The following is a 24,371-nucleotide window of genomic DNA, read 5'->3' on the forward strand; positions in this document are numbered from 1 at the left end:
CTAGTGCTAAGTAGCTAGTACGGTTCTGCTATGAAATATATAAATTCTCTTCAGTGCCTCTGCTACTGATTTAGTGGCCAAAATGCCTGAGTCTGAGCCATACTGTCAGCCAGAGGGTAACCCCTTTTCAGATCAGTAGCCAAGAACTCTATAAATTAATTTTGAAGAACTGATGATGCCCATGGAGAAATATTAGACATGCAGGGCCAAATTCCATGATGTGGCACAATGTAAGTTATATTTCCCTGCAGTAGCTAAGCCCTTTGCACTGAGTGGGGGATTTGCCCTGAGAGAAACCAAGTTGTGGTTCCATATTCACTCTCCCTTTGGTTTCTTGCCATAGTTTGAGCAATTTTAACTTCCTCTGGGACCCACTTTCATGGAGGCAATAAATCAGTGTGCTATCTCAGTTATCCTGTGGAACTCATCACTGAAAGTTATCACTGAGTCCCAAAGTTTGTCAGGCTTAAAAAAAAAAAGAGTTGGGACATTTTGCCTAAGTAGTAATGGGAACAATCATGGTTACAATAGCTAGGATAAAAATATAAGGGATATAAACCCTCATTCGTCAGCACATCAGCCAACTATTAACAGCTAGGAGTCAGGAAGAAAGTTCCTCTATGGGCAGGTTATTTCATAATTGTCCACTACGGGTTTTGTTCACCTTCCTTTGAAGCATCTGGAAATGATGAAAGACTGGTAATTCACAGATCTTAGCGACTGAAAAGACCTGCTAAATTGCATTCATTCCCAGGAAAGGACAGATTAAAGTCCCATTTCCCTGACTGGGACAAGTCTGAAGTGAAAAAGAATCTATGCTAAACTTACACATGATGCTGTACAGCCAAGGTAATAAAAATGTCTGTAATGTACAAAACTCTAGCAAGCAGCCAGGTACAATAAATAAATAATAACTAGGAGCTTCCATAAGCAATGATGTGTACACCAAAATGGCTGCTATGGCATCACCATAACGTAATTGTTGCAGACAACATAGAAATTCAACAGAGCAGTGAGGGACCCAGTCTTTGTATAACACTCTATCCAGGGTGTAGCAGATAAACATACAAACCCTCCAACATGCATCATACTGTGGTGGGGGTGGTGAAACCTTCCTGACCTCAGCCCATTGTTTGCTGTATGCCCTGAAGCATGAGAATTGCTATTTTAATCCTAGCTAATGCAGCCTCAGACACTATGCTTCAACAAATCAATGTTTAATCAATGTTTAATGTGCCAGAAACCCTTCTGTAGCTTTACAGCAAGCCCTAGTCCTACCAGTGTACAAACAAACTGCACTAGAAATGAAAAGGCTTCTTTGAGCCAAAAGCCTCCATGAAGTCACTGTAGCTATAGGAACCAGTGATGTAGAAAAAGCAGCAAGGCTTTGGCCAATTTTTGTTTTCGCTAGCCAGAGTTGTAGGACTTCGTGGAGCAATGCAGCTATTCTGATTGCTGATCCACTTAGGGCCAGATTCGGGCACAGGTCTGGTGTAAACAAGAGGCAAACTTGGCCAATGCTTTCTCAGGTACACAAGCATATACACAAGCCTCAACAATACACATACACATAAACTTCAACAATGTTGAAGTTAATCATGTGCTTAAATGCTTTGCTGGATCAGGGCTTAAAACTAGTGCCCATCCATTACTTCATGTGTCCTGTTGGAACAAGCGCAGAGACATTGTCTTTAGTGGACTCAGGCCTATTTACCCCAAGGCTGAATTTGGTTCTTTGAATTTATTGGTGCAGAGGACAACAGTAGGTGAAAGGATTAGATTTTCATTAGTAAATATCAGTAAAAGTCGACTTCACTGTACACACACACAAAAATTGAGGAAAAAATGTTTCTATCCACAGTCATCGAAATTTACAGGGAGTCAAAGTATGAAAAATGCTGCATGAGCACTTATTCGAGTTTGATTTAAGGCTATTGACTTTGTATATTTTGACAAGTGATGGTGACAATTTGTGTTTTAACAGTTATGAAGGTTTAACTTTTGGAATCTCAATGTCTATGGTCCTTAAATAATTATTGTATGCCCCCCCCATTAGCCTATCCTCCCATAATTTCCTGCAACGGTGAAAATATAAATTGATAAAAAATTTTAAAAATGCTTAAAAGGCATAATTTTGTGAAAATCTTGACAACTGAAATTGATAAATATGTTTAAAGTTGCTCATTGATTTTATCCATCAAATTGATAAAAAAAAAAAAAGTTGACTTCTGCCAAGCCTGTTTACACCTGTGGTCCAGGCTAGTCTCCCAATGCAAGTGGTGTAGAAAAGAATTTGTATCAGGCTGGCAGAAGGGTAAACTGAGGGAGAGGGAGGTGAAGGGATTTCCTAGAGGTCATGCATGGCCTAATTCTGTTCTTAGTTACATCAGTGTGAATTGGGAGCGATGCCAGTGCAACCAGTGGAGGGTCCAGAGATAGGCCCATTAGTTTACCTTCCTGTTCAAGCCATGACGCTGCTGTGATGATACATGTGAATCACAGCTGAGCTCACAGCTGACTCCTGAATCACTGGCCAGGCCAATGATTGCAGGCTGCACTGCGAGACATCCCTCTGAAATGAGCCTGCTCCTGATGCAATAGACAGCTCTAGTCTGAGATACTGACTCTGACAGAGGCCTTGTCTATACTAGAGAGTGTTTAATGGGATTGCTATCCCAGCAAACCCTCCTAATAGAGCCAAAGCTTATCCAGAAAAGAGGACTTGTGCCAGTGCAGCTTATACACAGGGGCAGTGATGCTGGTGGGGTGGGGGAAGGTAGTCCACTGAAGTGGAAATATTGGGAGGGCTGACATATGTTTCCAGGTGCCCTTGGTGTTTTTTGCACCCACAATATCTCCCAGACGTGAGAGCAGGACCTGGAGGAGGGGCTGCAGCAGCCACTATGGTGCATAAGTTTGGCCTGGCTGCTAGGGAGCAGATAGCAATGTTCTACTTTCCCCACCTTCTAGCCACCACGGGCCCTGGTGGAAACACTTGGCCTGTGGGAGGGAGAGGCAGGAGCACATGCACCAGCTGCTGGGGTGGGGGACAGGGCGGTAGTTCTTGGGTGGGGGCAGGGGGCATCGCCGCATAAGGGACCAGCAGCTGAGTGTGGGTGGGGAGAGCACAGGGCACTGGGCACCAGCTACAGAGGAATGGCAGTAGGAAATGCCAGGATGCCCCTTCCCAGCCTGGAGCTGGCTGCCAGTCTCAGGAGCTCTCTGTGCTCCCTTAGCCACCCCTCCAGCCTCCCACATCCCATTCACAGTGAGCTTCCACCTCCCCTTAATGAAATGAGCTGTACCAAGGAAGAGACATTATTGCCTAAATGACTCTGGTGACCGGGAGCTTATGATTATTTCACACTCCTAACCAACATGCTGGCAAAACTTTTACATGCAACCCAGGCCATCAGCACTAAGATCTGGTCTGCACTAGAAAGCTGTACTGCTTTAACTCTCCTGGCACTGTTAAAGGGATATGCTCCATTCCAGCTGCTCCAGTATAGGGCACTGGAGTGGTGGAAGGGGGACGGGAACGGAATATAAACGCCCACTCACAGGGACAGGGTTAACAGGAGCCAGCAAGCACAACTAGCCCATTCTGCCACCTGGAGTGGAGGCAGGTGATTAAGGATTAGAACCAGCCTGTTAAAGGAAGCATGGAATAGGGAGTTTACACTCTGGGCCTGGCCCCACAAGGAAGAGGTGTGAAGGGCTCCAGGGGGCAGCCAGAAAGGCTGGGGAGCCTCTGAAAGTTAGAGCATTCTGCAGAAGACTGGGGAGACGCTGAACCTCTAGGAGGACAGGATCCCAGGGCCTCCATCTGAGACACAACCCGCAGTGGGAAGCAAGTCAAGGAAACAGTGAGGGTTTGGAAGGGGTTGATTCCAGCCAATTTATGCAGGTCTTCTGACCTGGCATGTGGTGGAGCAGGCAGGCCGGGCCTTCTCTACTGACCCAGCACTGGGTAGGAAACCTCCCTGAGGCAGAGGGAGCAAGGACTATAGGCGCTGGGATTTCTGCACTACCCAGAAAGAGATGAGATTATGACTAGCCAGGCTAGAGTCACGAGAACCCAAACCACTATCTGGAGGGGGAAACAGGCAGAATCACTGCCCTGTCACACCTGGCCATGGCTGATGAGTTTGCTCTATTATAGGCACTTTGCTACTGGGTGTCACTGCACCCACGCTACACTAGGTGTTGCACTGGTATACTGATACCGATTTAAACAAACCACCTTGCTAAGTGATAGTGGCACAAAAGCTGTGTGTCGCGTAGGCCTCAGACATGCCCTCTAGAGAGCCTTTAGCTAGCTAGGGCCTAATGCTCCTTGTACAGTTGATCCATCAGTGTGAAGTGAGTGCAGAAGCTACTGACTCAAAACGGGACATTTCACCCCCTCTGCTCTGGTTAGGGTGACTAGATATCCCGATTTTATAGGGAGAGTCACGATTTTTGGGTCTTTTTCTTATATAGATTCCTATTACCCCCCCATCCCGATTTTTCACACTTGCTGTCTGGTCACCCCAGCTCTGGTACAACTGACACATGAGGGGCAGGGAAGTGGTATTGCTCTGATGTTCATTTTTAAAACATTCTGGAAATGAGCTACTCCTCCACTATCAATAATCTGCATGTAATAAATAAGAGCTGTTGACTCCCACCTCTGATTGTCCTGCGCTGCAGCCTCCTTTGCCCACTTGTTACATTATCAGACAAAGGCCGTTCACCATCACCCTGCACCTTTGTGCATTTCCTCATGTTCATCCCCAGCTAGCTGTTAAACACCCAGGAGCTGACAGGGTCTGATTTTCATTTTCACTACAGCCCCTTTACAGGAATGTGGAAGTCTGGAGGGTCCTTAATTTACACTCACTGTCTGGTCCCCTTTACTCTGATAGAGCTGTGCACAGGAGCCTTAGTGGAGATGAGCATCAGGCCCTGTCATCTGGAACCAGGGATATTTTACACTAGCTTAAACAACTACATAAGCTGCAATCAACCTAGACGCTCCTTCTAGCTTTCTCCCCTGTGCCAATTTCCCCTTCCCTCTCTAGTGTCTGTCTTCACGGCCTGTGACTCATTGTCCAGCATGACCCATGTTCGCCCTCTACTCCTCTCTCTGCTGCATTCTCCTGGGTCTAGTTTCTGTTTAACCAGCATCCTCCATTCTCCTCCAGCACATCAGCCTCTGGTTGATTTGTCTCTGCCTGGCTCCTCTTTCTCCACCATTACTGGGAAATTGAGGTCAGCCAATCACACCCCTTTTGCTTCCTGCTTCTCCAATTACCTGGCCTCCAGGGCAGTCAGGACTGAAACCAGCTAATCTTGGAGAAGGCCAGTTATCTGTTCCTTGAGAGAGTGAGTCACTCTCTGGTAATGACCAAACAAATCCCCCTTGTTCTTAGAACTTTTGCTCAGCTCCTATCCCCTCCCCGCCTTCCAGGGGTGCGTGAGCTTGCAGAGGGAGGGATGAGAGAGAGTAGCTGATTGCACAAGGCTGTCCCTTCATTTCCCAAGGGGCTGGGAGCCTTAAATGATGCGCGCAGGGCACAACGCATAGTACAGGGCTGATACAACTCCACTGAAGTCAATAGCACTTGGCACTTCTGGGATTCAGGCCTGTCCTGCTGTCTAGCACTATCAGGCAGCTGAGAGCATCTTCCTCCAGAGTCATTTGCAGCCACTGTACTTCAGAAAACAGAGTGAGACCAGTGCTATAAAGTTTTTAAACCAAAACTCTTTTTATTGGAAACATAGCAAGATGGCTCCTGCATGCTCTGAGCAGGGATTGCAGAGCCTGTGCATGCCTCCATCACATGAGACACCCCTTACACTGCAAGGCCCTCTGGTGACTAGGGATGTCTATTTTAAGAGACAGTGCCACAATACACTACAAGCTAATGTATGCTGCACCCACAAGTCTAGCCAGGAGACTGGCTCGGTCATGTTCTGACATTTTATCAAGATACCAACCCAGAGCCTGTGCAGATGATGTGTAAAGGCTGCAGTTCCAGGGTCACACAAGCCTCTCTTTACCACCTCTGCCCTGCACAGCATTTCTCTACATTGATATGCTGTGTTGCAGCCCTGTTTTAGACTGGGAAACTGAGACACAGGTTGACAACTAGATTTAGCCAAGTGCCTTTACCATAGAGGAGTTTTGGTGTGTTTATAAGATCTGAGTGGTGACTGGGCCTGTGATTTTTGACCCTGCTGATATTAGTATGGATGTGTAGAGACAGATGGGGTGGGCTGAAAAGGCAGGGGAGAGATCCTCTAGAGAGGAAAGAGGGTTTGAGCAGAATGGCATGGATGGGCTTACAGGGCCAGATCCTCGGCTGATGTAAATCAGCCTAGCTCTGTTGAAGTTACAGGAGCTACAGCAATTAGATTAAGCTGTTGCTGAGGAACTGGTCCACTGAGGACAGTTTATTGATGTGGCAAATGCATCTCTGTCCATGAAGTATGTCATCTCTTTAATACACAGGCATATCGCCTGCATTGTTCAACCTATTTCTTATGCACCCACTGGGGGAACTTCTACTCCGATATTCACACCTTGGCAACCCAGCTAACTTCAGTGGGTTGGACAGGTACAGGTCACTGAGAGCAGAAGATGGGGAATATGTGAGAGGCAGTGTTACCAGCTGGTTGGAGCAGGGAACTGGGGTTCAGGACATAGACCCCCCATTTCAGCAAAACACTTAAGCATGTTTAGGTCCCATAATCAATGGGACCTAACCATGTGCTTAAAGTTAAAGCATGTGTGTAGGTGCTTTGCTGAACAGGATTGACAGTTGAAACAGGGCTTCAGTTAATAGTTGTGTAACACTTTCCGATCCTTGCATAGGTGGTACTATATAAATGGAAGGTATAATTCTACACTCTGAAGCCAACTCACCAGCTCAAATCTGTAATCACTTGGTGCCTCAGTTTCCCCACCTGTGAAAAAGGGGTATGTAGTGAAGCAATGATTCACCGGTGTGGCACCTCCTGCTGGTCATCCTGGGAATTAGCTCTTCCAGCCTAGATCACCTTCTGCAAGCCAGTGTCTTGCCTGCCACTGCCCCCCCCCATCCCTCTTGGTATCCCTCTACCTCAGCATTCTGCCCCCAGAGGTAACCGACAATCTGGGTCTCCCCACCCAGGGGAACCCCCAACTCTCTAGCCCCACCTTGCCTCAGTGGCTACTGCCTGTCACAGTCTAGCCCCCACTCACTGGGGCAGACCGCAAATCATCGGCAAGGGCCGTTGGACCAGCTGCCTCTACCTACTCCCAGGCTACCCCTCTGTAGCCACAGTACCTTTCCTGGCCTTTAGCAAGGCCTGCAGCCTGGGGGTTTACCAGGCTGGAGTTCCCCAGCTCCTCTGGCCTTCCACCAGCCCTACTCCATTCTAGATACCCTGCTCAGCTCCCAGGCAACCAGAAGTTTCTCTCTCTACTACTAGAGAGAGACTTTTTGAGCGCCTGGCTCACAGCCCTTTTATAGGGCCAGCTGTGGCCTGATTGGGGCGTGGCCCCAGCTGTGGCTGTTTCCCCAAATCAACCGAGCCTTTTCTTGCAGCCCCAGCTCTCTCCCAGGGTGAGCTTTAACCCTTTCAGGGCTGGAGTGGGGTGACTACCCCACTACAGGGTAATAATACCTACCTCACATAGGCTTGTTCTGGAGTTGAATCAATGAATGATATTAAAGCTTCTGTAATAAAAAACACTACCCAAGACAGAAGAAGCATTTATTGTGTACCTTTTGCTGTCTGTGTATTTAGGCTTTGATGGTAAAGATCCCAGGAGTCTGAGTGAGAACTATTTCTGAGAGCTCTTTGACCAAGTGTCCGGGGGTAGCACTGAGCATGCTCTTCATTAATATACAAGCCGCATGGTTATTTTTATGAAAGGACGGGGAAAGAATTAGAGCTGATTAGTCCCTCTGATGTGTGGGATAGTCTATGCCCCAGGGTGCTTAGAAGCCCTGTGCCTCCCAATCTCATGGGAATACACTATATGCACTTTTTCATTGGTACAAGATTCAGGAGAAGTTGCAGGCTCTGAATAAAAATTAATCTACTACGCTACAGGGCTAAGAAGTACATTACAATTGATAAGATTACCCCGGGGTGAATTTCACCCTTTCTTATTATTAGCTGTAGTACTGTGATAGGATGCCAGACTTTAGCACTAGGACTGGTAGGGATGGGGGCGGGGGATAGCAAACATTTTCACAATATTGAATTTGTTTGGCATTGCAATATTCTGGTCATTTCCATGTAAGACCGTGCAGGGAAATGCAAGGCTATTTTACTGCCGTAGGGGGCCTTGTACTGGAAGGCAGACTAGGTGGGTCTCATTACTTGTAATCACTAACAGAAAAGAGTTTGTTTCTCCCTCTGGGGAACTAGGGCTAGGGTGAGCAGGGTAGAAACTTTGGGAACAAGCCAAGCTCATCAGAAAGCTTGGGTTAAGGGTTATGAAAGCAAACCCTATGGAGGGGTTATGTCTTGGTTACTAATCCAGTGTGCATGTGTTCAGCCTCAACGCCACTTGAATTTGCAGTGATTCAAACAACAAGACATGGAGGCCTCTCTTCCAGCAGGCTCCCTACCCAGGGTGGCGGTGGGGTGAGGGAGGGGGAGGGGGAGGAGCAGGGGTGACTACTCTAGAGCTGCATATACTAGCTTAATGCCATGTGCAAGGGATTTGTCAGATTCTTTTGTAAGTCACAGGGAGGGCACAGGGGACCAGAACTGCCTACTTTGCTCATGGGGAAATGCCCACAAAAGACTCAAGGCAGTGGAGAATCAGGCCTGGCAAGTTGCATTCCCTCAATTGCATGAGAGACCCACAAATCTCTCTCTCTTGATGCATCTTTGCTGGGAAAGCATGTTTATAAATCTCTTGGTCAACACTGGGGGTAGGGGGGGAAGATCTGGGAGAAGGATTCTTTTCCCTCTTAATACTCTACCTGTCTGCCCTTAGTATTGTGAGGGGAAGATAAACTACCAGGCAAAAGTGCAGTGAACTATTGCTTCCTCTTGTCAATGAAACTCAACAAGCCATTTTATGGCTACTAATGCTGATATTGATCACATCAGTGCAGCTCAGGACAGACACGTGCAATACAGCAGACTAAACATACCATAGCATGTCGGTGCATCCAAATGATTATACTTTCCCAATGGCTTGGCTCCATTGCTGGATGCTTGCAGGTCTCATCCTTCTTCCACACTGGTGTAAATCAGAACTGAGTCCATGGAATTCAGTGCAGTTACACCAGTGTAAATCCAAGCAGAATTAGGCTCTGGAAGGCTCAAAATAACACGGGAATTTCTTGTTGGTGTCCTTTAGCCAGTAGAATGATGTGAGCTCATCTCTCTATGGGGCTGTCTCAGAGACAGACCCTCCATTGCTGTAAATTGGCTGTGCTCCATTGAAGTCAATAGAATCATAGAATATCAGGGTTGGAAGGAACCTCAAAAGCAGGACCGATCCCCAATTAAATCATCCCAGCCAGGGCTTTGTCAAGCCTGACCTTAAAAACTTCTAAGGAAGGAGATTCCACCACCTCCCTAGGCAACGCATTCCAGTGTTTCATCACCCTCCTAGTGAAAAAGTTTTTCCTAATATCCAACCTAAACCTCCCCCACTGCAACTTGAGACCATTACTCCTTGTCCTGTCCTCTTCTACCACTGAGAATAGTCTAGAACCTAGGAACCACCTCTCAGGTAGTTGAAAGCAGCTATCATATCCCCCCTCATTCTTCTCTTCTGCAGACTAAACAATCCCAGTTCCCTCAGCCTCTCCTCATAAGTCATGTGTTCTAGACCCCTAATCATTTTTGTTGCCCTTCTCTGGATTCTTTCCAATTTATCCATATCCTTCTTGTAGTGTGGGGCCCAAAACTGGACACAGTACTCCAGATGAGGCCTCACCAATGTCAAATAGAGGGGGACGATCACGTCCCTTGATCTGCTCGCTATGCCCCTACTTATACATCCCAAAATGCCATTGGCCTTCTTGGCAACAAGGGCGCACTGTTGACTCATATCCAGCTTCTCGTCCACTGTCACCTCTAGGTTCTTTTCCGCAGAACTGCTGCCTAGCCATTTGGTCCCTAGTCTGTAGCTGTGCATTGGGTTCTTCCGTCCTAAGTGCAGGACCTTGCACTTATCCTTATTGAACCTCATCAGATTTCTTTTGGCCCAATCCTCCAATTTGTCTAGGTCCCTCTGTATCCTATCCCTGCCCTCCAGCGTATCTACCACTCCTCCCAGTTTAGTATCATCCGCAAATTTGCTGAGAGTGCAATCCACACCATCCTCCAGATCATTTATGAAGATATTGAACAAAACAATAGAACTATGCTGATTTACATCTGCTGGGGATCTAGCCCTGAACGGTTAGGGGCCTGATCCAAAGCCCACTGGAGCCAATAGAAAGACTCCCATTGATTTCAACGGGTTTTGGATCAGACCCTCCAATTGTACACTGCCCATGCTCATGAAGAAATTAAGGAACCGGATGGTGCAGCTGAAAGTCTAATAAATGGATGTCACTTCTACCTGGTACAATTTGGGAATAACTCCACTGAACTCAATGGGAAACCAAGAGGAGAGTCACAGCCCCAATGGCAGCAGATGGCTCCAAGTAGCCACTGCAGTTCACATGTTATCCAAAATGGAAACAATCTCTTCCAATTGTTCTGAAGGAGGCAGATCCTCCCCTGGTGTAGATCAGATATTAAGTCAATGGAGCTACTGTGACTTTCTCCAGCTGAGGATCTGGCCCCCAACCTGTAACAATATCTTCTAGCATTCTTCCCCTGCAGCAGATTTCTTGCTAAGTTCCTTTCAGGAGGTTTCCTTCCTCTTTTTCTTGTCTTTTCCTCTCCACTGTAGGTCAGATTCCAGACATTTGGAAAACAGCCCCCTGGTGTCCTTGGCATTAATTTTTGGGATCACATCAGTTGAAGGAGCTATAGGTGGGTGCAGGCCTTTATAGCAATTTATAACCATTGACTATTTATTAAAATATCTATTAATAATTTATTAACACTTTATAAACTGAGACGATATAAAGTGTGGCTAAATTACCTGTGCAATTTGATTATTGCAATAATGATTTTGTATGATCTAAAACTCCATCTTCTGTCATAGCCTTTCTGATCTCTCCCTCTCCAAATGCTAATTAATACCCTCCAAAAAGGAAAAGTCTCAGCATAATCCAGCACCAGTGGATTTCTCCTCATAACTAGATTCCCTGTAGAAACATTAGGGGAAAAAATCTATTACTCCATAATTAATCGGATGCAGAAATGATTGTACTTCCTTATTCTTTGTATGTTTTAAAGCATAAAACTCAATTAAAATGTATTCACAAAAGGCGATTGATCTATACTGGGAATTCTGAATCCCTAATATCTCTTGAAGTGGCAACATCCTAATAGCTTAAAGCAGAGAAAACATTTGGGGCTAATTTCAGGTCTCAGTTACACTGCTGTAAATCAGGATTAATTCCGGTGATTTTAATGAATTTACAGTGGAGTCATTCTGAAGATCAGAGTCTAAACCATATTATTTTTAATTTTAAAGAGATTTAATCCATCCATTCTTTTGTCTTGACTATGTCTTTTATTTTTATAGTCTAGGTTTGCTTTCTTTCAATATAGCAGTCTACAAAAACTTAATGTTGACAAAGACTGAAATTTAAAAAAAAAAAATTGTACCTGTGCCTGAAGGGTGGCAAATACAAGTTCCTGAAAATGGTTTATTAACATGCTTTATTCACGGATTTTGCACCTGCTTAGTTATACCAAAAATGAGCATTATTCTAACATATGAATATAGAATATTCTCTCTGTCCTCTGTGTTTGTATGTACAAATATGTATACACACATGCATTCCTAGAGTCACAGATTGTGTGTGTGAGTGCGTGTGATATTTCTCTCTCCCCTCTGCTTTTTTGAAATTTTTGGGTCTGTGGTATACATGAGGTCAGACTACATAACCACAATGATCCCTTCTCGTTTTAAAATCTGTGGATCCTATCAATCTATGAATGCAAGTATGTTTATGGGTAGGTATCTGTGTGTGTGTGTGTGTGTGTGAGAGTACATTCCTACCCATTTAACACACACACACACAGGCATTAATATATATGTAAGCACACAATCTTCGATATATATGCCTATGTGCAAAAGCATAAACTGGCTAGCTCTAGATGATAAAGGTAATTTGAAAAAACAAAACACTGATCTTAGCGTAATTGTTGGATAAAACCATTCGGGTGGGGAAGATGATTGCAAACACCTCGGTGGGGATGTTCGGTGTTGCTAGCTTCTGAAATGGCCCTGTTTTACATGGAAACTAGTTGCTGTCCTTCGTTCTTACTGGTTGGGCTGCTTTCCTACCCGCCCGCTGGTGAAATCGACATGGGCATATGGCTCCTTTTGATCGCCCCTGGGGTCGGTCACGCTTCTAAACTGTGGGATTCCGGATGTCCAACAGTGCCAAGGGGTTAGTGACTCGGGGCCTGGAACAGAGCCTGGCGTTCAGGAATATACCCTGCGGGGTGCGTGTGTCGGGGAGGGTGCGTCTGCCTCAGCGGAAACACCAGGGGAAAGCGCCAGTCCTGTCCCAGGAAGGGCGGGGAGGGTCTAGATCTGGGGCGGGGGGGCAGTTTTCGGAGTCAGGGGTTACTTCCTGAAGATCAGCGAGCCAGGGGCACAGGAAACTGAAATCTTTACATCGGGGCTCAAATAAAACAGATGGACCAACTCTTCCCAGCCCCACCCCACACCGCACACAGGAGTGCACGGTTCCTTGGGCTTACATAAAATCTTACATACAGAGGCTGTGCATGTGTATATAGATACACCCAGTTATATGAATGTCTGCAAAGTATGCTACAGCGGACCTCTGCCTCTATATACTATATATTGTTAACGTGCATGTCTAAATAATCATAGCTGCACTCCAAGTGTGTACATTGACCTACATACATAAAATGTGGGTACACATAATGTGGGTGTGTAGGTCTACAAACACATGAAAATATAAACATTTATCTTTATTCACAAAGTAATTGTGTGCATATCTGAGCACGCCCACCCAGAGTACATACTTTTATTTACATACGCAAAATATGTATATAAATAATCTGTGTATATGTTCAGGCGCACAAAGTACATTTACCTTTATTCAGTAAGTGGGTGTGTGTGTGTGTGTTTATAACTGCACACACAGAGTATATACATTTACCTACACGAACAAGTATATAAATAATCTGTGTACGTATCCACACACAAGGTACACCCATTTACCTTTATTCACAAAGCTGACGTGTAGGGGTGTAGATAAATGTGTGTTTATATCTGTACACACAGAGAGTATATATATTATCTACAGGAGCAAAACATATATATAAATAATCTGCCTGTGTATACATCCACACCGCGAAAATACATGCATTTACCTTATTTCATAAAGTAGATGTATGTTTATAAATAATTGGGGTGTATATTTATCTTCATGCACACTCACAGAGTATACACATTTACCTACATAAACAACGTGCCCTATTTGCACACACATCTTCAGACACACACGAAGCACCGTACCTCTAGACACACAGTACATAGAATGTTCATGCGGGTAGTTTGGGGGCTGCACATCATCAGTAAAGGAGGCATAGATAAATATTACTCTGGCCTGTGTGTTGGAGTCAGTCCGTCTCTCTCCTCCCGCAGGCACCTACCTTATTTGAACATAGGCGGAGCTGGTGGTGGCCAGTCTAGTTTTATTCTTGCTCCATCCATGAGACAACTGTCTCAATGTTTTCTCTGCATCGTAGACGAATTTAATGTTGGGATAGGGGTTAGGGTTATTTCCTTCCCAGTTATTTGTGTCTCCGTTTTTTTTTTTTAAATTACTTTGGTGAAACAAAGCAAAACATGTTACTGGCGATCAAATAAACTCTCCAAATGTCCCTGTGCTTGTAAAGGTAAAGACAGACAAAAGGTACCTGTGAAACAAAGCAGGCTGTCGCTTTGTAATTCAGAAACCTAAGTGACTAATTCTAGAATTCCCTGAAACTGCCACTCATAACGACGACCCCAAATTCTTTAGAGAAAGAAAATGGTACAAAAACAAACAAAACCATGGGGGGAAAAACATCCCTCTGGAGAAATTAGAATGATCATAACCACAATTTTAAAAATAACTGCATCTGAAAAATAAAATCCCAGTTTAAGAAAAAACAGAATATTGTAGGGGAAATAATTATACTACAGCTTTTTAATTTAAACTGAAATATGGATTTGATTTTCCATTAATCTACCCATATCCCCCCATAAATAATGAACAAAAACTCCATTTTAAATCTGTTTTATTGACTCTTCACATACATAAGCGCTTAGAAAAGGTTACGGTTTGGTTTGTTTTTAAGGTTGCTTTTGAAAGTATTTAACCATCAATTAACAATCTTTCTGTGCCTTGGGGACAGTTGTGCTGATTTCATTTTGATTTTTGGTGCTTTTTTAATACAGAGGCAAAAAATAAAAAACTCACAGATGCACCTGCTGCATATACATTTCAGATTTTTCTCAATTCCACGGCAAAAGTTACCTATCATTTCCCGTTCCCCTTTAAACATCACAGACTCACATCAAGGGTACATACATTTCTCTATAAGCACGCTACTCTATTCAATAAACATCTAGGAAATCTCAGTGAGTCACATGCCTCCCAGAAGGTCTGGGAAAAAGGGACAACAAAGATTAGAGGTGGGGTTATTTCCACACTTCTTCCCCTACCTCTAAAGAAATGAGAAGCACCCACAAGTTAAGAGAGGACCAAGTCACACACACATCTCAAATTCTACAGCACGGCTCTATTAACACTGTCTAGGTACAGGTGACGCGCTAGATCACCTTGCGTATCTTTGATCGGATTGTCAGGACCGGTGTGGGTTTCAGTTACCCACTCGCCCATCCTCCCCATACAGGGATTTGTACATCCCAGCGTGGGAAGGGCACAGCTGTTTGCATTGGACGGGGATGGGAGCTGTCCAGCACAAAAACTTGCTGAAATTGACAACACTCACGCTTGAAATTGACAACTGGCCTTGATTAAATTAACTCAGGATATCTTCAGATTTTCTTTTGTAAAAGAGGGAGAAATAGTCAATCCATTGTATTTTAATTGTAACAAACCAACATAGCTTTTAAAAAAGACCACAGCCTCCGTTTAGAATTAATATGTTGGGAGCAGATGGTGGTTTTTTTTTAAACTTTGTATTTCAAATAGTGTGTTAAATACTTTTTTAAAGGCCAATTCATTCCACTTATTTTGTTTAAAAACTCGACCCCACCCTGAAGTACTTAGTGAGGCCAGAAAAAACAGGTTGGAATCTGAATTCTGTTGGGTTTCCCTCACGCTGGGCTGTTGGCAGAAGTGTCTATGGAAGGATGTAGCTGATCAACCAGTGAATGGCTCAGGTCCCCCATCGAGTTTGTATCTTACTGTATTATACAATATACAGGTTGGGGCAGTGGCTGGGGGGTGGCCAGGGGTCGGATCAGCGAGCTGGCTGCCTGTAGTTCCCATTGATCTCTTGGGAGATGTTCACAGCCTCGGCCCCAAGGGGCAGCCTGTCGCTGTATTCGGACCCCACCTCAAACTCCTCTGGGTTGGTTTTGGATTGGGACTCGGCGATGGATTCGGCCACCAGGCTCTCGTCTCGCTCCAGCTCCCTCTGCCCCTCCGCCTCCCGCTCTGCCTCACCTTCTCCTGGCTCACTTGGGTTGTAGTTCTTCTCCGACTCCAGGTAAGAGGCCCGCGGGTCGAAGTCCGCCGCCATGTGCTTCTCCATCTGGTCTGGGTTCTGGGCCTTCATGATGAGTTTGTAGGTTTTGCCCTGATACTTGGCGAGCAAGTGGCAGCAGGTGGCCCCCAGCAGGGGGACGGTGGCCAGGGCCAGCAGGAAGATGCTGACCACCACGATGATGATGAGGGAGGGGATCTCCTTCTTGGTGGTGAAGACCACTTGCACCTGGCAATCCTCCCCCAGGTAAGTCAGGCAGACCGAGTAGTTGGTGCCGGGGGTCAAGCCCTGGAACCAGTAGGAGTTCACACCTTCCTCGATCCTGGACCACTGCACCATGGAGTGGCCGTGGCCGCTCTCCGCGCACAGGTAGAGCGCCCGCAGGTGGGCTTTTTCCGGTTGTCCGTAGAAGGGGGTGAGCTGCACCTTGGCCTCGTTCTCCGACACATCCAGCGCGATGACGCCCAGGTCGAAGGTGTGCTGCTTCAGCTGGCCACTCTGGTTGAAGGCATGGTTGGAGACGTACTGGGTGTCCGCGCTGGAGCCGCAATTCTTCTCGAAGGGGGGCCGCTTGGAGGGGACCTGTTCCAGCCACGGCGAGTGGGAGCTGTGCCGGGTGGGGCTGAGGGGTTTGGGCCTCTCTTCGGGGCTGAGGACGCTGTTCTTGGAGCCCTTGGGGCCCGGCTTCCTCTCCCCCGGCTGCGCTTTGCCTGCCAGGGGATCCTCCATGGGGCGGGCGGGGTATTTCTGGGCACCGGCAACAGCCACGTTGACTGAGGTCTGGTTGCTGCCCAGCTCGTTGGTGGCCAGGCAGGTGTAGGTCCCTTCCTCTCGCTTGCTCAGGTGAGGGATGACCAGGGTGCCGTTCCCGTAGACCACGAAGCGCTCTGCACTCTGCTTGGAGCTGCCAGCGGGTAGCTCGTTCCCAGCCCTCTCCACGCCGGGCCCCTTTATCTCCAGGGCTTGGCTGGCGGTTTGCACCTTCCAGCTGACCTCCGGCTGGGGGCTGCCCCTGACTCTGCAGTGCAGCAGGAGCGTGAAGCCGTCGTAGAGCTCGGTGTTGTCCAGGTTGGGGTGGTAGGTCAGCTGCACGGAGGGAGGCGCGCACTGCAGGTCTGGGATTCTCCCCAGTGGGACACCTCGGAGGCTGTCCGGGGCTGCACAGCTGATGGAGTCCTTCTCGGGGATGGAGATCAGGGTGTTCTCAGCCCAGCTCTTCAGCCACAGGAGCCTGCAGGTGCAGTTGAAGGGGTTGTTGTAGATCTGCAAGTGAGACAGGGAAGTCAGCGAATCGAAAGTGCCCTCGGCGATGGTGGTGAACTTGTTGTTGTTTATGCGCAGGGACCTCAGGTCTTTCAGGGTGTGGAAGGCCTCCCAGGGCAGCTTCACCATGTGGTTGTTGTTCATCTTGAGCAGCTGCAGGGCGCTGAGGTTGTACAGATCCCCCCAGGGGAAGTCTACGATCTGGTTGCGGCTGATGTCCAGGTTCTTCAGCTGCACCAGGATGGCGAAGGTGCCCTGCTCTATGGCGCTGATCTCGTTGTGAGCCAGCCACAGCGAGGTGACCTGGGTGACCTCCACGAAGGAGCTCTTCTGCAGGGAGGTGATCTTGTTGGCGGACAGGCTGAGGGTGGTCACGTTGGAGGGCAGCCCCACGGGGACCGCCTGCAGATCTTTGTAAGCGCAGTCTGCGAACTGATGGGCGTATTTGTCCACACAGGAGCAGGGCTCCGGGCAGCCCTGGCTCACCCCCAGGAAAGCTGCGATCCACAGCCAGAGCAACGGGTCCATCTTCCTCCTGCAGCCAGAGACAGAGACATGCACGATTACCCCACCCGCTCCTAGCCTCGGAGACACCGCTGCGCTCTCTGGCTGGGAGCAGCCTGGTCCCTCCGCTTTTCCCTTAGCCCAGGGAGAACAGAGAGCAGCGCTCTGCCTCCGACGGAAAATCCAAGTTAGCGAGAGCTCCCTGCTCAGGGGACAGTGCGCTGCGCACGCGGACCCCCGGACACGTGTGTTGCGCAAGATAACATCAGCCTAAGCAGTAACACACCCAAACCAGAGATCAGAGCCAACAAATCATTGTTTCAATTCGTTTTCTTCCTGCCTGTCTATTTCTCTGTCTGCCTTTCTTTCATCGGATCGCATGCCGTTTGGAAGTTGCAAGGACTCTATATAACACGTCATTGAACCACGTTTCCGGCACACCCGAAACTCAGACAGCACCGTGCAGTTTTCATATTGCGTGAAAAATATACGTTATCTAGTCTTTCCTTTTAAAAGCCCCGGTATCCCTTTCTTAGACTTTCCAGTTGAATTGGTCCTGAAGCTGCGTGGCACTGAACACCATGAGAACGCTCACAGGAGAAGAAATACATTCCACAAAAAGTGCTGTCTTAGATTGATAACAGAACAATTGATAAAGCAATGATTACAAACTTTGATAATAAAAAACATGTAACTAGGTCTGTCTTTTGCTGACCACAAATACATGAATATGGAAATATAAATGTATATGTATATAAAAAAACCTCCTGTGTAAAACCACGGTCAGATTTACCCTAATAACCTGTAGTTTCGCTGGTATTAATTTGAAGACAAACCGTGCCATGTAGAGGCTGCAGATCAGAAAGCTAGGGAGACATTAGCATTTTTGCCATGTACCCCTGCTGCTTCCCTGCTTCAGATGCGAAGACAAACAGCCCTCTAGAAACAGACAGATCTAACATTTGGGGCTATACCCGGGCCCCACTGGAGCCAATGGCACAACTCCCATTGACAGCAAGGGAGCACGGATCCTATCTACCATAGCATCAGAAGAGATCTCGTCCTTTTTCCGACAGCAACGCTGTTTGTACCTGAAGTCCCTTCTTTGAAATACACACTGTTAGTCCATCCTGCCATGCCTTTACAACCATGCCACGCGTGGCACACAAAAGCTACCACAATCTGGATAACTGCAGGCACCTCCCAAAGCCAAAAAGGAAAGGGATCCCTTCCAGCTAACGTCCTATGCGCAGGTGAAGTTTGCCCAGCCTTACCTGCTCAGCTTGGGAACTGGAGTGTCTCTATGGGGGCAGCTTCCAGGGAAGCACCCAGCTGCAGAAACCAGTCTGAACTCCAGGCATTTAGTTGGGAAGTACAGGGAGCCCCAGAGATGGGTGGGCTGCTGTGGATCTGTTGCTCCTGGTGGTGGCTGGCTTTAATTTTGCAATCGCAGAGGCAGCACACATTTTTGGAGCTTTGAGCTGCCCAGGCTGCAAGTCCCACTATCCTGATGACTGATCCCCCCTTGGCCCCCTCCCTTTTTTTAATTGCTGCTGGGTTGGAGAGTCGGTGCGCGCGTCCGATGCGCCAGGGAGCGCGCCTAGCCTCTCCCACCTCCTGCATATTCTGAGTGTGTTAAAGCCGCAGGGACTCCCACCAAACCCAATGCAATATTTATCATGTCAATATGTTTCCCCGTACATGTGCCATCTTTCAACTCTCCGCCCTCCTCCCCCACATTCCATATTTAGTGAATCTATTTGTTGTGCACTAATTGAATGCAAATAGCTTCTAAGCACTTCTGTGTGGGGAGAAACAAAGGAGGGGGCTGGCTTAGATTATCTGGGACGAGTCTGCTCTTTTGAAGGGTTTAAACTCTTTTGAAAGAAAAATAAACATACAGATGATTTGATGCAGCCTCAGTGAGAACCGATCGTGATCAACCTCACCTCCAAGCATGTGTTTGCATAAAGTCTTTTAGCTCCATCTCTCCCGACCTGCGTCTGCTAGTCCTTTCCGCCCAGAGCTCGTTGGGTTTTGAACTATATTAAACAAAATACATAATTGATTTTATCAGTAGAATTGATCCCCCTTCTCCAAGTAGTTCTGGAGGCACCGGCAGCATCTGAAAACAAGAAGGAAATGATGCTACCTCCTCCGAGCACGTTTTTTAATTCAACGAGGCAAGAGGGAAAACAATAAAACGATAGTTAAGTTTTAACCATTCAGCATGTACACAAATGGATGTTTGAAAAATCAACCCGAAATCATCTAAAATGGTTTGAATCACCATTGTACATATGTAATCAGAGAGTTATAAACTCTCAGATTTATTATGTTAAGGGAGAAATGACCTGATGAAGGAAAACCCACATGCAGGATAGAAATATGCATTTTGGTGTACAGTAAGTCCATATAATGTTACTGTATAGTAGTAGGTGTAGACTCCTTTCACGTGCGGGTATGTATTCTTAACTAGATGTGTGTACAAATACATCCATCCATCAGACGTGGATGTGCACAGGTAAACCCACTATAATATTTTATACACTCACTTATGAACACATACAGGTACATTCATTACATGTTTGTACATCTATATACATAAACATTATACACACACATATTACACACGCACACACACACACTTACTCATGTGCAGGGAATATACACACATTGTATATAGAATATGTGCGACATGTGTCTACATATTCAGCCACACACGTTTGGGTGCGGAGGGACCCTCTGTGAATGAATAAGGGTTTATCCAGTTTTGCCTGGTGTCTCTAATAAGATCAATACCCTCTGTCATGCTCATACATATTTGAATGGCCAGGATTTAAATGAATGCCCCCCAAAAGGGGGTTGGGGTATCTGAAAAGAACCTCTGAAAAGGGTACTCTGCTTCGGAAGAAGCTTTTAAAATTAAATATTAACATCCACAGAGCACAGTGCTTTGTTAAACAGCGTGCCCTGAAACTGTTCTAAAACTCATCTTTCTTTCTTTGCCTCATCTACACAGACATTTGCACTACTTTAGTTAAGCTGATTTACTTAAACCAGTTTAATTCATCTGACATAAATGCCTTCTTAAATTGGTTATCTTGGTTTAGCTTAAACCTGTTTCTAATTGCAGTAAACTAAACCGAAATGAGCCTGGTTTAAACTGAAATAAGATCCACCATTCCACCTGATTTTTTGCACTGGTTTAATAAAACCGATTAAAATCAGACCTTTAGTTAAACTGGTGTCATCCTGTGTAGGCAAATCCAAATTTGCCTACCTGCTCTGATCCCACTCGGAGGGTCTGCTGTGCTAAAATGCTCAGCATAGTGTCCCAACTCACCAGGTTTATTTGCATGCAGCTCCTGGAGGAACAAATCAGCCTGTACAAAGGTGAACGCTATCTGGCGTGATCATGCAAATTAAACCGTATAAAGCCACTGCCAAGGACATCTGTCATTGGCTGGAGTTTGGGGAGAGCAGAGCAGAGAGAGCTGCAGTGGCTAGGGTGGGATTAACGTAGCTCGACAACAGTAAAATAATCTTTGGCAACATAAAGCAAGTATTGGTGCTGGCGCGCTGCTGCCTTTCCGTGCAGATCTCAAAAGTCTGGTGAATCAAAATCCGTTATTGTCTCCTGAGCAAGCCTGTAACTTTTGGAAAGAAGATGAGCTTTTGCCCTGAGGATTGTGCATGGTCCTGTGGTTAAGTAAAGGTGCTGCATAAGGACTCAGAAGAGCTGGGCTCAGTTCTTGGCTCTGCCACTGACTCCCTGTGTGACCTTGGGCAAGTTATTTAATTCCCCTTGGCCTCAGTTTCCCCATCTGTACAAAGAAGGTAATAATTCTGTCTTGCCTATTTAGAATGTAAATCCTTTATCACAGGAACTGTCTGTTTCTATGGGCCTGATCCAATGCCTGCCGAAATTGATGGAAAGATTCCTATTGGCTTGGATCATGTCCGATGTGCTTGTACAGCACCGACCGAAGTGAGCCCACTAACAACATGAATAAGAGGATTTAGAGCTTAGAGGTGCATTTGCTTAGCATGATGTTGATCCAGATGCTATAGTACACTCTGAGGACTTTAGGGTGAGATGGAGATGATGGATTCAACAGTTTGCCCTGCCTATTACCGGATCTGCCTTTTGGGATCTCATCTGGGATGAGGCGGTAGAAAAGATGCAATAGACTGGAAAAGTAGGTGAAGAAACTTACTTTACAGCTGAAAAACGAGTCTAATTATTTAATTGCCTCTGGCCTCCAAAGTCCCAGCCTTCCCTAATCACTCAGGGAAATCTACACTTGCCTATGATGGAGTCTAGAGCTAAGGTGGCTCCAGTTCCGACGTTGTTTTCTTTAACAGTGCAGTGCTTTCTTGTAGGAGAACTGCAGGATGGTCAGGATTAGAAAGGCAAAACTAGGGCTGATCAGCACCTAGTTAGACTAGGGTTGCTTTCAGTTCCTCTGGTGCTGAGGACATCACTTTTTCTTTAACACTAAACAGCGAAATGCCTCCGTCTCTCAGCTGTTCCGCGGTGCCAGTCAGACAGCTCCTAGCCCCCCGAGCTCTGTCAGCATTAAGGGACCTGCTATTTATTTTTGAAAACAGCTTAATAAAGGAAGCTCTCCGGGCTTTGTTACAAGCTTTTACAAACTGTGTCTCCTGTTGCTGCTGCTTAAAGCAGGCTGCACCAAAGGAACCAGCAGACAGCTCCCGCCCGCCACAACACAAGCAGTGGAGGGGTGACCTCAGGGCTTCTTTCCTCACCCTGATGGGCCGGTGGTTGAGCTGTCTCTCCGAGAGAGACTCCTCATTATCCCCAGCAGTTTGAAGACCTGATTGTCTTTGTTTTGTCTTGGACTGGTACCCAAGTGGGAAGGAGGGGATGGAAGAGTCCGTGTTACAATGCTTTGTTCTCTGCGATCGCAGCCTGGTACCTGCTATTACTCATAACAGAGGCGGGGGGCGGTTTTCGGCTAACGAGTGAGTGCTTGAGAAGGAGTGCAGTTTGTGTCCAGTCGGCAGGGACCCATTTCACAAGGGGAAGCAGGGGCGTTCATTAGTGTTAATGATCACATCCCACGATGCTAGAGACAGGACATTAAGGGAGCTGGCCCATGGCTCTGACCCACTCCAGCAATTCCACAAGTGTCTGCAGAAAACGCTGCTGCACCTCCTGGAACAGACATGGCCCTGTCCTTCCAACTGCTGGGCTTGGGGCAGGGAGAGGCAAAGGGTCCAATCCAAAGACCACTGAAGCCAATGGGAGGTGTTTCACTCATGTCAGAAGTTTGGGCTCCGTCCACGTTGGGTTGGGGGAGGAGGACAAAAGGGGGGGGGAGGAAGAAAGGCCTAATGGATAAGGCTCTGTCCTTTCACTGAGGAAACCTAGCTTACATTCCTGGCCCCCTCTCTCCTTCTTGTATCTCCCCGCAGATGTCCCCTATGTGCCCTATGGTCTTATCTATTTTGACTGCAAGCTCTTTGGGGGCAGGGACCATCTATTACTGGGTGTTTGTTCAGTACCAAGCACAATGGTTTCCCACTCTTGGCTGGCCCTTATGTACCACCAGAATACCCATATTATATACAAATGGGTACCTGGATGGATGAGGCGTGGGGGGAGGTGGGATAGAAGATGACCAACACATGGATGTGTGGGCTGGTGGGACAGTTGGAATTTAATATAGACCTCCAATAGAGGCCTTCCTATGGGATGGGGACCAAGCAGATACTGGACACAGCGTTGGTATATAATACTCTAAATGCTCTTTATTGATTACAAAACAAACCTTACTCATTCCACATTCACACCCCAAACATACTATAGACTCATAGAATATCAGGGTTGGAAAGGAGGTCATCTAGTCCAATCCCCTTCTCAAAGCAGGACCAATCCCCAACTAAATCATCCCAGCCAGGGCTTTGTCAAGCCTGACCTTAAAAACCTCAAAGGAAGGAGATTCCACCACCTCCCTAGGTAACACATTCCAGTGCTTCACCACCCTCCTATACCAGTTCCCAAAGTCTGTTAGAGAAGGAGATTATTCCATTTGGGACATGCCCTTGGATGGAAGGTGTCGTGGAACTGGATGTAACACTTGATACCTTAGAAAACACGTTTGAGAAATATGTACAGCTGTACAAGCCTAATGCCCATAAAAAGCAAATGGCCATAGTATGGCTGTTGTGGCAAGCTGTAAAAAAGGCAATTGCATGTAAGGGGGAAGTCTGTGCAGAGTTACAAACATTACAAGAGAATTTTAAAACTTGCCAGGAAAATTTGTAATGGGAAGTGAGCAAGGCACAGATAATACAAACTGAGAACAAATGGGGAAACAAAATAGGGAATTAGAGAAGAGAATGATGGGTTGGGAAAAGATTAAAGCACACAAAGATAAATTAGTAATAGGAATGAAACAAAAAGAAAAGGAGTACTTGTGGCACCTTAGAGACTAACCCCAAGTACGCCTTTTCTTTTTGCGAATACAGACTAACACGGCTGTTACTCTGAAAGGAATGAAACAGTTATGGAACAGTAACAGTAACAGGAATGAAACAGTCCAAGTAATAGGAATGAAACAGTTAATTTGAGATTTGACTAAGGAAAAGGAAGAGGAGATCACAAGCTTTTCTCACAGCTGGTGCCAGAAAACTATAGCAGCATTGAAAAAGCAAATGAAAATACAGGAGCTGCAAGTTGCGGCTGTGTGTCAAAAAGAGAGTGATTTGGATTTGGATTCCAATGATATTTGTTACAAAGAGGACCT

General features: G+C 46.4%; 1 protein-coding gene across 2 annotated transcripts; it reads right to left on the reverse strand.

Annotated features, from left to right (window-relative positions):
* Positions 1-14,374: 14,374 nt before the first annotated feature.
* ISLR2 (immunoglobulin superfamily containing leucine rich repeat 2) lies at positions 14,375-19,637 on the reverse strand. Of its 2 annotated transcripts, none has more exons than XM_084641596.1 (2): positions 19,545-19,637; positions 14,375-17,626 (listed from the first exon to the last, which is right to left on the reverse strand). In XM_084641596.1, the coding sequence occupies exons 1-2, from the start codon at positions 19,580-19,582 to the stop codon at positions 15,583-15,585; spliced, it is 2,082 nt and encodes a 693-aa protein (XP_084497722.1). In that variant the 5' UTR covers positions 19,583-19,637; the 3' UTR covers positions 14,375-15,582. The 2 variants fall into 2 exon arrangements, with proteins under 2 accessions (XP_084497722.1, XP_084497723.1); XM_084641597.1 differs by lacking the exon at positions 19,545-19,637 and adding an exon at positions 18,870-19,165.
* Between the last annotated feature and the right edge of the window lie 4,734 nt (positions 19,638-24,371).

This window comes from Lepidochelys olivacea (assembly GCF_965140295.1).
Source record: "Lepidochelys olivacea isolate rLepOli2 genome assembly, chromosome: 10".
Taxonomy (NCBI): domain Eukaryota; kingdom Metazoa; phylum Chordata; order Testudines; family Cheloniidae; genus Lepidochelys; species Lepidochelys olivacea.